At 50.9% G+C, this 13628-nt stretch overlaps 1 protein-coding gene across 1 annotated transcript in view; it reads left to right on the forward strand.

The window, feature by feature from the left end:
• Positions 1-13628, forward strand: part of epb41a (erythrocyte membrane protein band 4.1a) — a 34115-nt gene that overhangs the window by 2868 nt on the left and 17619 nt on the right. Inside the window, exons 5-13 of the mRNA XM_080527355.1 lie at positions 870-974; positions 1530-1587; positions 1740-1815; positions 2504-2722; positions 3143-3230; positions 5213-5365; positions 5616-5713; positions 5883-6058; positions 12513-12811. Of these exons, the coding sequence (XP_080383481.1) occupies positions 870-974; positions 1530-1587; positions 1740-1815; positions 2504-2722; positions 3143-3230; positions 5213-5365; positions 5616-5713; positions 5883-6058; positions 12513-12811 (1272 nt within the window). The remainder of the gene's footprint in view (positions 1-869; positions 975-1529; positions 1588-1739; positions 1816-2503; positions 2723-3142; positions 3231-5212; positions 5366-5615; positions 5714-5882; positions 6059-12512; positions 12812-13628) is intronic.

A 13628-nucleotide genomic window follows, 5' to 3' on the forward strand; every position in this document is an offset into this window, starting at 1 on the left:
TCTGATGGTGAAAAGCTTCTAGACAAAATGTTCTTGTCATCTTTAAAAAACATTGTTTATTAGGCTACTTGCTGTGGTAAATCAGAAATCAGAAATTTGCCAACTCCCGCCATTGTAAGTCACTGAATGTCATTCAGTCACGGTCGGTCAATCAGTCACTGTCAGTGAAGCGTTGTTTGTTTGTCCGAGTTTTCAAAGGGGGCGTGGCTTAGCGATAGGTCCATTAAGACTTCACAATCATCATAACTTATACATGATAACGTCTAATACAAATGTATTAAATAATAAAAATATGTATATTTAATATTTAATAACTAATGTAGGTTAATGATAATGATCTTTATCTATACAGGACCTTGGCTTTCATACACAAAAATACACCTTCAAGTGCTTTACAATGACAACTTCAATAGAAGGGAATAAAAATACGGAATAATGCTTGTGAACCTGGGAAACGTGCAGTACAGTACAGCCGTAGATAACACCACTATCACCCAGCGCTCAGACAGACAGGGCTGTTGTTGTGGCTGTGCAGCGGCCTGACAGCCTGCCAGGGCCCCACAGGAGAACCACACTGACATCATGACGCTCCCTGTGGGATGCTTCTCATCATTTGTCCTCACCCTAATTAATTTTCTTGCTCGTTAACGGTGTTAATGTGCACACCGTTAATGGCTGGTTTGTGACGGGTCTTCTACTGTGTGTTATATTCTCAGTGTATACCATCGACTGACGGGTGCGGGAGGAAAGTGTGTGTGTGTGTGTGTGTGTGTGTGTGTGTGTGTGTGTGGAGGGGTTATATGCAGATGTCTGTTTACTGGAATCTTCTTATCACATCTGTGTGTGTGTGTGTGTGTGTGTTCCCATAGAAACATGCCAACGGCCAGGAGCTGTTCACCAAGGTGTGTGACCACCTCAACCTGCTGGAGAGGGACTACTATGGGCTGGCCATCTGGGAGACGCCCTCCATGAAGGTGGGTTCCCCCGCTGATCCACGTCTCCTCCTTCTCCACTAGATCACCCAGACGGGGGTCATAGGTCATAACACAGACACACTTTCGGACATTAGGGTTAGGGTTAGGGTTAGGGTCACACATGGACATAATGTACTATCCACACAGCCCTTGTGTTTTAAGTTTCCAGTCTTTACACTGGAACAGCCGTGCCTTTTCTACCTACTATAAGAGCCGCCTCTGGGGGGCAAATGACCATAGTCTTTAGAATGGATAGCTTCTATTTACACACAACGACCACTAGTTGTCCGTCTTGTAATACTACTAGCTTATCCTGATGTGATTTTGAAAATATAAGGATACTGGTTGGTAGAACGCACATATCTAGGAAAAGTCCTGAAAGAAGGGTCCTGAAATGTGATCGAGTGCAAAGATATAACATAATTTTTTACTCACCCATGGCTGTTCTAGTGTTAAAGGGAGCAGTGTCTGAGTCCATAGATGTACACAAACATGTCTCTGTGTGTCACCTGCCTTTGAATGTGTCAGCTAATTTTCCCTGCGGTACCTTCACAGACCTGGATGGACTTCACCAAGGAGATCCGCAGACAGGTGCAAGGTGAGCTCTGCCAAGGTATGCAGCTAGCAGAGGAGGCTGGTGGAGACGCCGTGCTCGTTGCTCATGCATACCTGTACTTACTCTAGCGCTTTGCTTATTGTTATATATACCCCTCCTTTCTGGACGTGGTAGAAAGTGTTTTCATGCTTGCTTGTTTATTTACCTAGGCACCAATTATGACTTCACCTTCAATGTGAAGTTCTACCCTCCTGATCCTGCCCAGCTCTCTGAAGATATCACTAGGTAACCCTCTACCAGCTCATCTGGCTTCTCTCTCTGTCACTATGTCTCTCTCTCTCTCTCTCTCTCTCTCTCTCTCTCTATCTGTCTCTATGTCTATATGTCTCTCTCTCTCTCTCTCTCTCTCTGTGTCTCTATGTCGCTATGTCTCTCTCTCTCTCTATCTCTCACTCTCTGTCTCTATGTTGCTATGTCTCTCTCTCTCTCTCTCTCTCTCTCTGACTCTATGTCGCTATGTCTCTCTCTCTCTCTGTCTCTCTGTCTCTATGTCGCTATGTCTCTCTCTCTCTCTCTCTCTCTGTCTCTATGTCACTATGTCTCTCTCTCTATCTCTCTCTCTCTCTCTCTCTCTCTCTCTGTCTCTCTGTCTCTATGTCGCTATGTCTCTCTCTCTCTCTCTCTGTCTCTATGTCACTATGTCTCTCTCTCTCTCTATGTCTCTCTCTCTCTCTCTCTCTCACCCACCTACCGTCTAATCCGCACCTGCTACAGGGGAATTCATTAATACATTGAAATCAGTCATTTCATCCCCCTGCCTCCTGCACATCCTCTGTGATTAAAACAGCAGGCCTTAAGCCCTAATTACTGTCATCACGGAGCGTACCCTTCTTCCTGGAACTCACCTGCGGTGACCTGGCCCTGACTCCCCCCCTGCCCCCCCCCTCCCCCGCGCTCCCTGTCTGCACGGCAGGTACTACCTGTGTCTGCAGCTGAGGAAGGACATCCTGGGCGGCCGGCTGCCCTGCTCCTTCGTGACCCTGGCCCTGCTGGGGTCCTACGCCCTGCAGTCGGAGCTGGGGGAGTACGACCCGGAGGTCCACGGGACGGACTACGGCAAGGACCTGAAGCTGGCCCAGGGCCAGACCAGGGAGCTGGAGGAGAAGGTGATGGAGCTGCACCACACCTACAGGTGGGTCTTTACCTCCAGACGCACACTCACACTTGCAGAATCCCTGTTTCTCTTGCAGCACACACATACACACACACACCCTCTCACACACAGACACACACACACACGCACGCACGCACAGTCGCACACACACACACACACACACACACACACTCTCTCACACACACACACACGCACGCACGCACGCACGCACGCACGCACGCACACACACACACACACACACACACACACTGTCCTAATCGCAGGCATGTGTAAACATGAGGCATGCTTTGAATCGTTTAAATATCCTCATCACGTTGGTAGTGTTATGATGAATATCATTGGTTACTACGGTAATAATATGTTGCTCTTCATCCAGCTACAGTAGCAGTAATTACTATTCCAGCTACTTCATGACACCCTCCTCTGCTTTGACCGCAGGAACATGAGTCCAGCACAGGCAGACATGATGTTCCTGGAGAACGCCAAGAAACTCTCCATGTACGGAGTGGACCTTCACCAAGCCAAGGTACAGCACATTCAGAACCCAGAGAACTCCTGAGAACACCAGAGAACACCAGAGAACACCAGAGAACACCAGAGAACACCAGAGAACACCTTAGAACACCTTAGAACACCTTAGAACACCGTAGAACACCAGAGAACACCTTAGAACACCTTAGAACACCTTAGAACACCGTAGAACACCAGAGAACACCTTAGAACACCTTAGAACACTAGAGAACACCGTAGAACACCAGAGAACACCTTAGAACTCCTTAGAACTCCTGAGAACACCAGAGAACACTAGAGAACACCAGATAACACTAGAGAACACTAGAGAACACCAGAGAACACTAGAGAACACCAGAGAACACCAGAGAACACCAGAGAACACCAGAGAACACCAGAGAACACCAGAGAACACCAGAGAACACCAGAGAACACCAGAGAACACCAGAGAACACCGTAGAACACTAGAGAACACCAGAGAACACCAGAGAACACCAGAGAACACTAGAGAACACCAGAGAACACCGTAGAACACCAGAGAACACCAGAGAACACCAGAGAACACTAGAGAACACTAGAGAACACCAAAGAACACTAGAGAACACCAGAGAACACCAGAGAACACTAGAGAACACCAGAGAACACCGTAGAACACCAGAGAACACCAGAGAACACCAGAGAACACCAGAGAACACTAGAGAACACTAGAGAACACCAGAGAACACTAGAGAACACCAGGGAACACCAGAGAACACTAGAGAACACCAGAGAACACCAGAGAACACCAGAGAACACCTTAGAACACCAGAGAACACCAGAGAACACCAGAGAACACCAGAGAACACCAGAGAACACCGTAGAACACAAGAGAACACCAGAGAACACCAGAGAACACCAGAGAACACCAGAGAACACTAGAGAACACCAGAGAACACCAGAGAACACCAGAGAACACTAGAGAACACCAGAGAACACTAGAGAACACTAGAGAACACTAGAGAACACCAGAGAACACCAGAGAACACTAGAGAACACTAGAGAACACCAGAGAACACCAGAGAACACCAGAGAACACCAGAGAACACCAGAGAACCCATCATTCCAGAACCCCAGATTCCAGAACTGAATCTGACCATTTAGCTTTGGTATTTGGATCAGAACATCTAGTTTCAACAGACATACATTTATACTAGTAATAAAAGGTCAAGACAAGGACCCGGCATATCAAAATCAGCACTGTCGTCGGGAGACTGCATATGTGCACATTTTATTTTAGCTGTTTTTCACCTGTATCATTAGACTCCCCAAAATGATCCCAGACGACATATCTAGCACACTGAGTTCTCCAGTGTCTTCATGTCAGATCTCAGGAGACTGGCTATCCCATCTGTGTCCTATTAACCACAGAGAGAGCGAGAGAGCGAGAGAGAGAGAGAGAGAGAGAGAGAGAGAGAGAGAGAGAGAGAGAGAGAGAGAGAGAGAGAGAGAGAGAGAGAGAGAGAGAGGGCCCTTAGGCGACGATACCAAGCCATGTGTTGCTTATAACACCCAGCCCATGCATTGTACACCGGCAGTCGGCGAGAAAAAAAACGCAGAGCCACGTCAGAATCCAGATTTGATGGCAGAAATGAGGTCAATCTGTTTGCATCAAACCAGGGATTTAAATAAAATATGGATTTCATTATCATGAAAGGGAGGTGTATGCTGCCCCCTTGTGGATGGCTATCGTCGTTGCTTGTCGATGGTGTCGTATCCGTGGCGATGTCTGCAGCTCTGGTGGAGTTACACTCTTTTTGGTCTCTCTTTCTCCCTTTCTCTTTCTCACATACAACTCACTTTCTCTGCAACCATTCTCTCTCTCTCTCTCTCTCTCTTTCTCTCTTTCTCTCCTCCTTTCTCTCTCTTTCTCTCTTTCTCTCCTCCTTTCTCTCTCTTTCTCTCTTTCTCTCCTCCTTTCCCTCTCTCTCTCTCTCTCTCTCTCCTCCTTTCCCTCCCTAGGATCTAGATGGGGTGGACATCATGCTGGGGGTGTGTTCCGGAGGTCTGATGGTCTATAAGGACAAGCTGCGGATCAACCGCTTCCCCTGGCCCAAAGTCCTCAAGGTCTCCTACAAACGCAGCAGCTTCTTCATCAAGATACGTCCCTCAGAGGTACGGAGCCTTTTATTTAATTTAATTTATTTAACCTTTATTTAACCAGGCAAGCCAATAATAACTAATTCTTATTTGCATTGGCGGCCTGGCAAAAAAAGCCTCTTGGGGGGAGGGGGGGAGGGGCTGCGTCACACATCCACAAGAGCCGCACCCTTGGGAACACAGTCCAAAGTCGGTTTGTTTGTTTTTGACTGTTGGCACGCGCTGCTAAAACGATGGCGTTCTTTCTGACTTTGATTTTTGACAGCTGGAACATTACGAAAGCGCAATTGGCTTCAAACTACCGAACTACAAGGCCTCTAAGAAGCTGTGGAAAGTGTGTGTGGAGCATCACACCTTCTTCAGGTAAGAGACGACAACGTTTGACGCCTCCTCAAAGTCGACCGAGTGACGACTCTTAATAACACAACGTGATGGTGTAGTTTGATATTGGATTATTCCAGTCATTTTAGGTGGTTTACGATGTTAGTTTACTGTGATTGTAAGTCGAAGGATGCTCTTTCTCCGTGTGCAGACTGACCTCCACTGAAGTCGCCACCACCCCGAGGAAGTTCCTGGCGCTGGGCTCCAAGTTCCGCTACAGTGGGCGGACCCAGGCCCAGACCCGCCAAGCCAGCTCAATGATTGACAGGCCAGCCCCCCTGTTCCAACGCTCGTCCAGCAAGAGGAACTCACGGAGCCTGGATGGAGGTGTGTGTGTGTGTGTGTGTGTGTGTGTGTGTGTGACCCCGACTGTGTGTGTGTGTGTATGTGTGAGAGAGTCAGTGAGAGAGAGGGAGAGAGAGAGAGAGAGAGAGAGAGAGAGAGAGAGAGTGTGTGAGGAACTCACAGAGCCTGGATAGAGGTGTGTGTGTGTGTGTGTGTCTGTGTGTGACCACGCCTGTGTGTGTGTGTGTGTGTGTGTGTGTGTGTGTGTGTGTGTGTGTGAGAGACAGTGAGAGACAGTGAGAGAGAGAGAGTGCGTGTGCATGTGCTGCGACACTTCTGACTCGTCCCTGTTTACTCCAGCAAGAGGTAAGTCTCTACATCTCCGCCTACTTCAGCCAATCCAAGAGAGGAGAGAAGTGGACGACTGGTACTTTTGGATGGATTCAGGACCATTTCCACCCACCCCTGTAGTACCCTCAGGTACAACGCTAACCTCCCCCTCGTCCATGGCAGTTGTTGCTGTTTCTCTACTGGCCTCCTCTCAAGCTCTGAGAGACTCTCTCTCTCTCTCCTCTCCTCCTCTCACTGCCTCTCAGCTTCATCATCTGGGACATCTCACTTACATAACCGGTCCAGATAACATCTGTTTTTATTTATTTTTTTAATATATCTGCTGACAACAGAGAGCACAAGTCACTGGTTAAGCATAACCACACAAAAACAGCTTCGCTAACACCCTCCCTCAGCGGTTCCAGACCATCTGCCTTCTGCTGCTCCCCCCCCATCCCCCCCACCCCCCCCCCCTCTCTCTCTCTCTCTCTCTCTCAAGTCAACACTTTAACCCTGACGGGTAACATCTCCCCGGCTGGAGTGTGTACTCAGCTCGCGCAACTGACCCTGAGGATTTCACGCCTCCCCTGCTTGCTGACCTCACAATACCCAGAGGAGATGAAACGGTTCCGTCTGTCCATCCGTCTGTCTGTCTGTCTGCAGTTTATCCGGGTCACCTGACCTCCGGGCTCTCTCCTATGCTCTGTGTCACGTACTTTCCACTCTGCTCCGTTTTATCGGCGAACGGTCGGAGACAGTCCCGAGGCTGCGGTCACAGCAGAACCCCCGCTCTTCACTCCCGTCACCCCGGAGTCGCTTCGCTAGCAGTCGCTGCTTTTCTTATTCCCTCCTTCACAGCGGTGCTTCAGAGCCACCATCCTCAACAGAGAACGTCTTTGTGTTTGTACCTTATCTCTCCACTGTAAATTAAGTGTTTTTTCCCCCCTCATCGTGACACAGCGCACAGTCACTGCATTACCAGGTAGCCAATCAGCCGCAGTCACTGCATTACCAGGTAGTCAATCAGCCGCAGTCACTGCATTACCAGGTAGTCAATCAGCCGCAGTCACTGCATTACCAGGTAGTCAATCAGCCGCAGTCACTGCATTACCAGGTAGTCAATCAGCCGCAGTCACTGCATTACCAGGTAGTCAATCAGCCACAGAGTGTGCCTGCCCCCCACCCCCGCCCTCCTCCCCGCACCCATGAATACTTTTCACAAATCTCAAGTGCACACCTGCTTGCTATTAGATGCGTGCCTCTTTTCTGTCAAGGGACATGGCCTACCTCACAGTACCGGTCCCAGATCGAACCAAGTGCATTATGCATGGAATACAGAGTGGCGCTCTCGACTATGGTCATACCATCTTCTCATCTGTGCCAGAGGGAGAGGGAGGGAGAGCGGGAGAGAGAGAAAGAGAGAGAAGGAGAGAGAGAGATGGTTGCGGAGTGAGTGAGTGCAGGGGGGAGACAAACACAGAGGGAGGGAGGGAGGGATGGATGGAGAGAGATGATTGCAGAGTGAGTGATTGAGCGAGGGCAGGGGGGAGACAGACAGACAGAGAGAGAGAGAGAGAGACAGGGGAAAGATAGAACACATTCCAGCTGCAGGGCCGTCACAGACACATGTTAGCCTTCAGCAGCCGCTGCGTCTGCCGACAGACAGACAGACAGACCAGACAGACCAGACAGACCAGACAGACCAGACAGACCAGACAGACCAGACAGACAGACATGTCCCGTTTCCCAGAAGCAGCAGCAGCAGGGAAGGAGGGAGGGAATCATCTATCTATCTATCTATCTATCTATGATTCCCTCCCTCCTTCCCTGCTGCTGCTGATGGGAAACGGGACATGTCTGTCTGTCTGTCTGCATCATTACGTCCTGTTCCAGCCTCTCGTCCCAGGGCCTCCGGCGTGGTGTGTTAGTGTTAGCCCAGTCAACTACACACACATTGCGGTGGTGGTGGTGGTGGCGGCTTAAACATCCATGGAAGCCAGAACATCTGGGACTGAAGCTTTTCCCAGCCGAGAGCCCCGGAGTGTGTGTGTCATCGTGGTTGCCAGGGAAATGACCCGTATGAACCCCCCCCTCCCCCCCACCCCCCCTCCCCTCCCACCCTCCCCATTTCATATGGGACTCTGGAGTAATGGGAAGACTGCCTTTGGCTACAGAATGATCCCTGTTAGCATAGAAACAATCCTGCAGTGCTTGTCAACGTCTTGATATAACTATCTGCTGTTTTTGGCCGCGCAATCTCCGGGGGAGGCATATCTCTCAGATGGGGGGAGGGATAGGGGGGAGGGAAGCTTGTTTATCCTCCTGAACTGCGTGTGAACTGTGAGATCCCCGTACGTTTGGGATTACGAGACGAAACTGGCTTTCCGCTCACTGCTTCGCATTGCTAGTGTGTCGTTGGTGTGCCGCAGTGCTGGTGTGTGTCCTCGCCACAGCTCTCAACTGTCGGCGTCCAACAAAACATCCTGTCCTCGTCTTTCTCTCTGCGACCGGCCTCGGCTGCACAAGGCTGTCTCTGTGTCCTTCAGTTACTGCGTCTATAATCACAACCTCTCTGACTGTAACGATCGATCACAACACCTCCAACAGCCATTGATGTTCCTGGTGAGATGGAGGGGAGGAGGTCCCAGGGAGACAGAGAGGAGGAGGAGAAGGAGGAGGAGGAAGATGTCTGGTTTGTCCTGCTGGCCCACCCCTCCCTGCCCTCCCTCACCCAGCTGCACGCCCCGAAATGAGTCCTCAGACTTTTGTAAGTCAACACATGTCTGTGTCCGCTACGTTTTTTTGGTCCAAAGATGTAAAAAAATGTGGTCAGCAGCACGGTAACTGTTTTGTAATTGACAGCCGAACTCTTGACTGGTTCTATGTACTGTAGTCTCATACACGGACAAGCGGCGCCCCCCTCAGGTGAAGAACGGGGTTACGGGGAGAGAGAGGCGCCGTGTCGGCGTAACAGAGGAGGGAGGAGACGACGATTGGTTTGTGCTGATGGGACGCACTTCCTTGCGTCACGTCCAGGTGTCCCGAGGTAGCTCCACCGACCCCCCCCCCCCCGCCTGCTCAGCTCTCTTCTCCTTCAAAGTACATACTGTACAAACAAGCCAAAAAGAAAACACACTCGTGCTTTCTCATAGTCAGGGTTCCACTTATGCATAGACTCTTTATGGTGCTGTGAAATCGCTATCTGAACCAGCATTACTGTCAATGACACAGTATGTATGTCCATATTGATGTTACAGAATTTTGGGGTGCTTTGATATGTTACAGCACCCCCCGCGGAAGACCCCTCATGATTCAAACCCTGCTCATCCACTCACATCACAACTGACTAATGTTCTTTGAGTGAACTTCACACGCCCTCACGTCCCTCTCCAACACCTACTTGACGTTAAGGTGTCTTCCCGCCTGCCTGCCATTTACCGCGGCCTGGCTGTGCTGTTAGCGTCTCTGAATGATTTATTTGTCTCATCAGCTGCGCCGTCCAGGCGTGTCCCAGTGTCTCACTCCACCGCCGCCACACGCTCTCCGCCCAGGGTGGTGTTGAGGAGGGGGGAGCTGAGGCCACCGATCAGGAGAGTAAGATATGTGGCGGACGTCCAGACAAAACAGCCGCGGGCGGCGCGGGTCCCAGAGGGAGATGACGATTGGTTTTCGCTGTTGGACCGCGTCTGTTCAGCCCCACCAGGTACAGGGCGGTTCGTCCAAGCGTTGCTGCTCGATCCTTTCAACAGGAGATCATAAACCCCCTGATATAACCTCCTCAGCTCAGCTTCAGCAGCTCTCTCTGTCTCTTTCTCTCTCTTTCTCTCTCCTTTCTCTCTCTTTCTCTCTCTCTCTTTCTCTCTTTCTCTCTCTCTGTCTCTTTCTCTCTCTCTCTCTGTCTCTCTCTCTCTTTCTCTCTCTCCCTCTCTCTTTCTTTCTCTCTCTGTCTCTTTCTCTCTCTCTCTGTCTCTTTCTCTGTCTCTTTCTCTCTCGCTCTCTCTCTCTGTCTCTTTCTCTCTCTGTCTCTCTCTCTCTGTCTCTCTCTCTCTCTGTCTCTCTCTTCTCTCTTTCTCTCTCTCTCTCTCGCTCTCTCTCTGTGCCATCCTATTCTACCACTACTACCTCCCCTCTACCTCCCTCTTACTCCACTTACAGCTGTAACTCCTGTACTCAGAGAGTTAGAGCGTGTAAAGAGATGAACGAAACGCCAGTCACTCTCATACAGAGAGACGTACTGTAGTGTGTCGTTGACAGATGAATGAAACAGTGAGGCTCTTTTCATACGAGTGGATTCCGCCGCAGCCTTTGATGAGTCATATCATATACAATGTCTAATCTCCCTTGAGACCGCTCCCACCCTACCTCACCCCCACCCCCACCACCTCCCTCCCTCCCCTCCCCTCCCCTCCCCTCCCCTCCCCAGCTGCTCTCCTCTTACTCCTCCGAGGGTCTCTTTCATCCTCTCAGCCGGACCGCCGCCGCCGAGGCGAGCTCCACAACCGACCTCCCCGAGCACGGCTCTCCCCGCCACCGCCGACAAGACCGGGGAACGTCAGGATGACATCACGGAGCAGGTGGCGTTCCACAGCAGCGGAGGAGGAGGAGGAGGAAAGGAGAGAGGAGGAGTGGAGGTGACGAGGAGCAGGTGCTGCGGGCCTCAGACCCGGTCGGGGTCCGACCCTGTAGAGGAGCTGCTGATGCAGACCCTGAGGGACCTGAGCCGGGCCGGCAGAGCGTGACCCAGCTGCAGCAGCAGTGGCGGGCCCTGGGCCTCAGCCTGAGAGAGAGGAGGGGGAGGGGGGCGGGAGGGAGGCCCCTGGACGCCCGGAGGCTGGCCTTGCTGGAGGAGGAGGCCAGGGGCTCCAGCGTCAGGGGGAGGCGGAGGGCCGCGCGGCCAGGAGGAGGGCCGGGAGGCTGGGGGAGAGGATGAGGCAGCTGCAGCTGTACGTGAGGAGGGAGGAGGACCGATGGTTCACCTTGCTGGACCACGACCCCCCCACACCGCTCACCCCACCACCGCCAGGTACACCGGAATCAACAGCTTGAAGGAAGGCTCACGCTGCTGCTTACTGACCCTGGAACTGTCCTTGACGCTTGTCAAAGCAGCACCAGACTAAACAACCACGACAGCAATTATTTATTTAGATGACGTGATGGGATATTTGGCATTTTTTTGCTTTGGATTCGGAGAAGAACGTCCTAAATTATGATCAAGCGCTGGCGTCTGTGTGCTGCGTACAAATCAATAGCTTCTTCCTGGTGGAGACAATCAGTCCTATCCCACCCGCTGCTACAGTACTGTGCTCTTTCATTTTTCCAATAAGGAGCCAGAGGGCTTAAAATAACTCAACGCTAAAAGCAGAGAATAATGGCTTGAACTTTTACAAGTGAAAACTGTACAGTCCCTGTACACCTACACGCGCCGCCTTGCATTCTCTGCTTCGTCTGCTTAACAAAGGACAAAGGAGCTCACCTTCTAGGGCCGCTTATGACAGCTCTCACACTTTGCTTCTGTACTCGCTGTGTTATGAAGAAGAAAGTGTACTTTAACGACAGTACACTGTGTGCTCTGCGCTGCCTGTTTGGGGCCTGTTTGGTGCCTGTTTGGTGCCTGTTTGGTGCCTGTTTTCACACTGGTCAAACCAGTCACACCACCACATCATCACACGGTAGGGGTCTGTCTCTGATCCGCTCTCGTTCTCTCCAGTGCCAGAGACGGACGACTGGTTTGAGTTGTTGGAGCGCTCGCCCCCACCAGAGCCTGTTGGACCTTCTTCCACTCCTGCAGGTAGCCTGCCTACTGCCGCCTCCTACGCTACTATGCTGCCCCCCGGTGGTCACAGGAGTAACTGCTTCCTAGACGGCGCACTATGGGGCACTTTTTACACTTCCTCGAAAGTGTGTGTGTGTGTGTGTGTGCATGCATGTGTGTGTGCACGGGTGAGTATGCAGAAGGCGGAAGGTATGGGGCAATTTGTACTCTTCGTTTAAGGTAGTGTGTGCAAGCGTGTGTGTGATATGTCTTTGGCAGTTAGGCTCCTCTTCCTCTTCCTCTTCCTTATTTTGGTTGTAACCTACTGCCTCCTCCTCCCCGCCTGCTTCCTCCTCTTTCCTCCTCCTCTCCCCCTGCCTCCTCCTCCTCCCCCCCTCCACTGTCGTCCTCCAGCCATGGCGTCCACTCCAGACAAGAACAGTCGGCCGGTCAGCGCTCCCATCATGTCACCCGTGTCTCCGGGGGAGGCGGCTCCGTCCCCCATCACCTCCGCCCTGCCCCGCGCCTCCCGCCGGGAGGTGTCCACCCCCACAGGCCGCGCCTCCCGCTCGGTGGAGAGGAAGGGGGAGGCGAAGGGGGAGAGGAAGGGGGAGGCGAAGGGGGAGAGGAAGGGGGAGGCGAAGGTGGAGAGCAGAGTGGCGGAGACCACCAAAACACACAGCCCCCGACCAGAGTCCACTCCAGATATCAAGGTATTATTATTACACTCACTCATACACACACATACAGTACACACACACACGCACACACGCACACACACACACACACACACACACACACACGCACTCTCATATACACACACACACACACACACACACACACACACACACACACACACCCTTTCTCACACACTCATAAACACTAGGGGTGCAAAGGTTCTCGGTTTTCACCGTACGGTTCCCCATCCACAGTTCAATACACTAGTGAATGTCAATTTTTAGGTTTATGCTGCGTTCCATTGAAAGTCGGAGATGGAGTTTGTCTGGAACGCAGTTACTTCTTGTTCAAATGTTTGTTCATGGCGAGCGGAGTTGAGAACATGGCAACAGTTTGAGGAAGCCCATGATTGCTACAAATCTGCGTTGGTGCGTCATTCGAATACAAGGATGAGGGAACGAAAACAGTGAACAGAGACTTTATTGCTTCACGGGTGTCGTATATGCGCATAATGCGGGCTACCAACGGGCTACCAACTGTCATGGCTAAAGTGCACTTTTACTTTGATTTCTTCCTCTCCTACAGTATACCAGTAGTCAAGGCTAAGAGGCACTTTTACATTTGAAAGTGTTTATTGATTTTTTTAATATTTGAAAGTGCTTTTTGTTTAGATATATTTATATGTTTTATATTATACAATATACCAGTCATATTCTGGAATGGGTCTGAATGTTAAAGTTCCATAAGTATAAGAAAAATAAAGTAAAGCAACAGTTTGTAAATAAATAGTAGCATTTATTTTCTCCTTACGCACAAAACACATACCGAAACCGAACCCATTGCACCCATAAT

The sequence above is a fragment of the Nansenia antarctica genome (assembly GCF_963989245.1).
Source record: "Nansenia antarctica genome assembly, chromosome: 3".
Classification (NCBI taxonomy): domain Eukaryota; kingdom Metazoa; phylum Chordata; class Actinopteri; order Argentiniformes; family Microstomatidae; genus Nansenia; species Nansenia antarctica.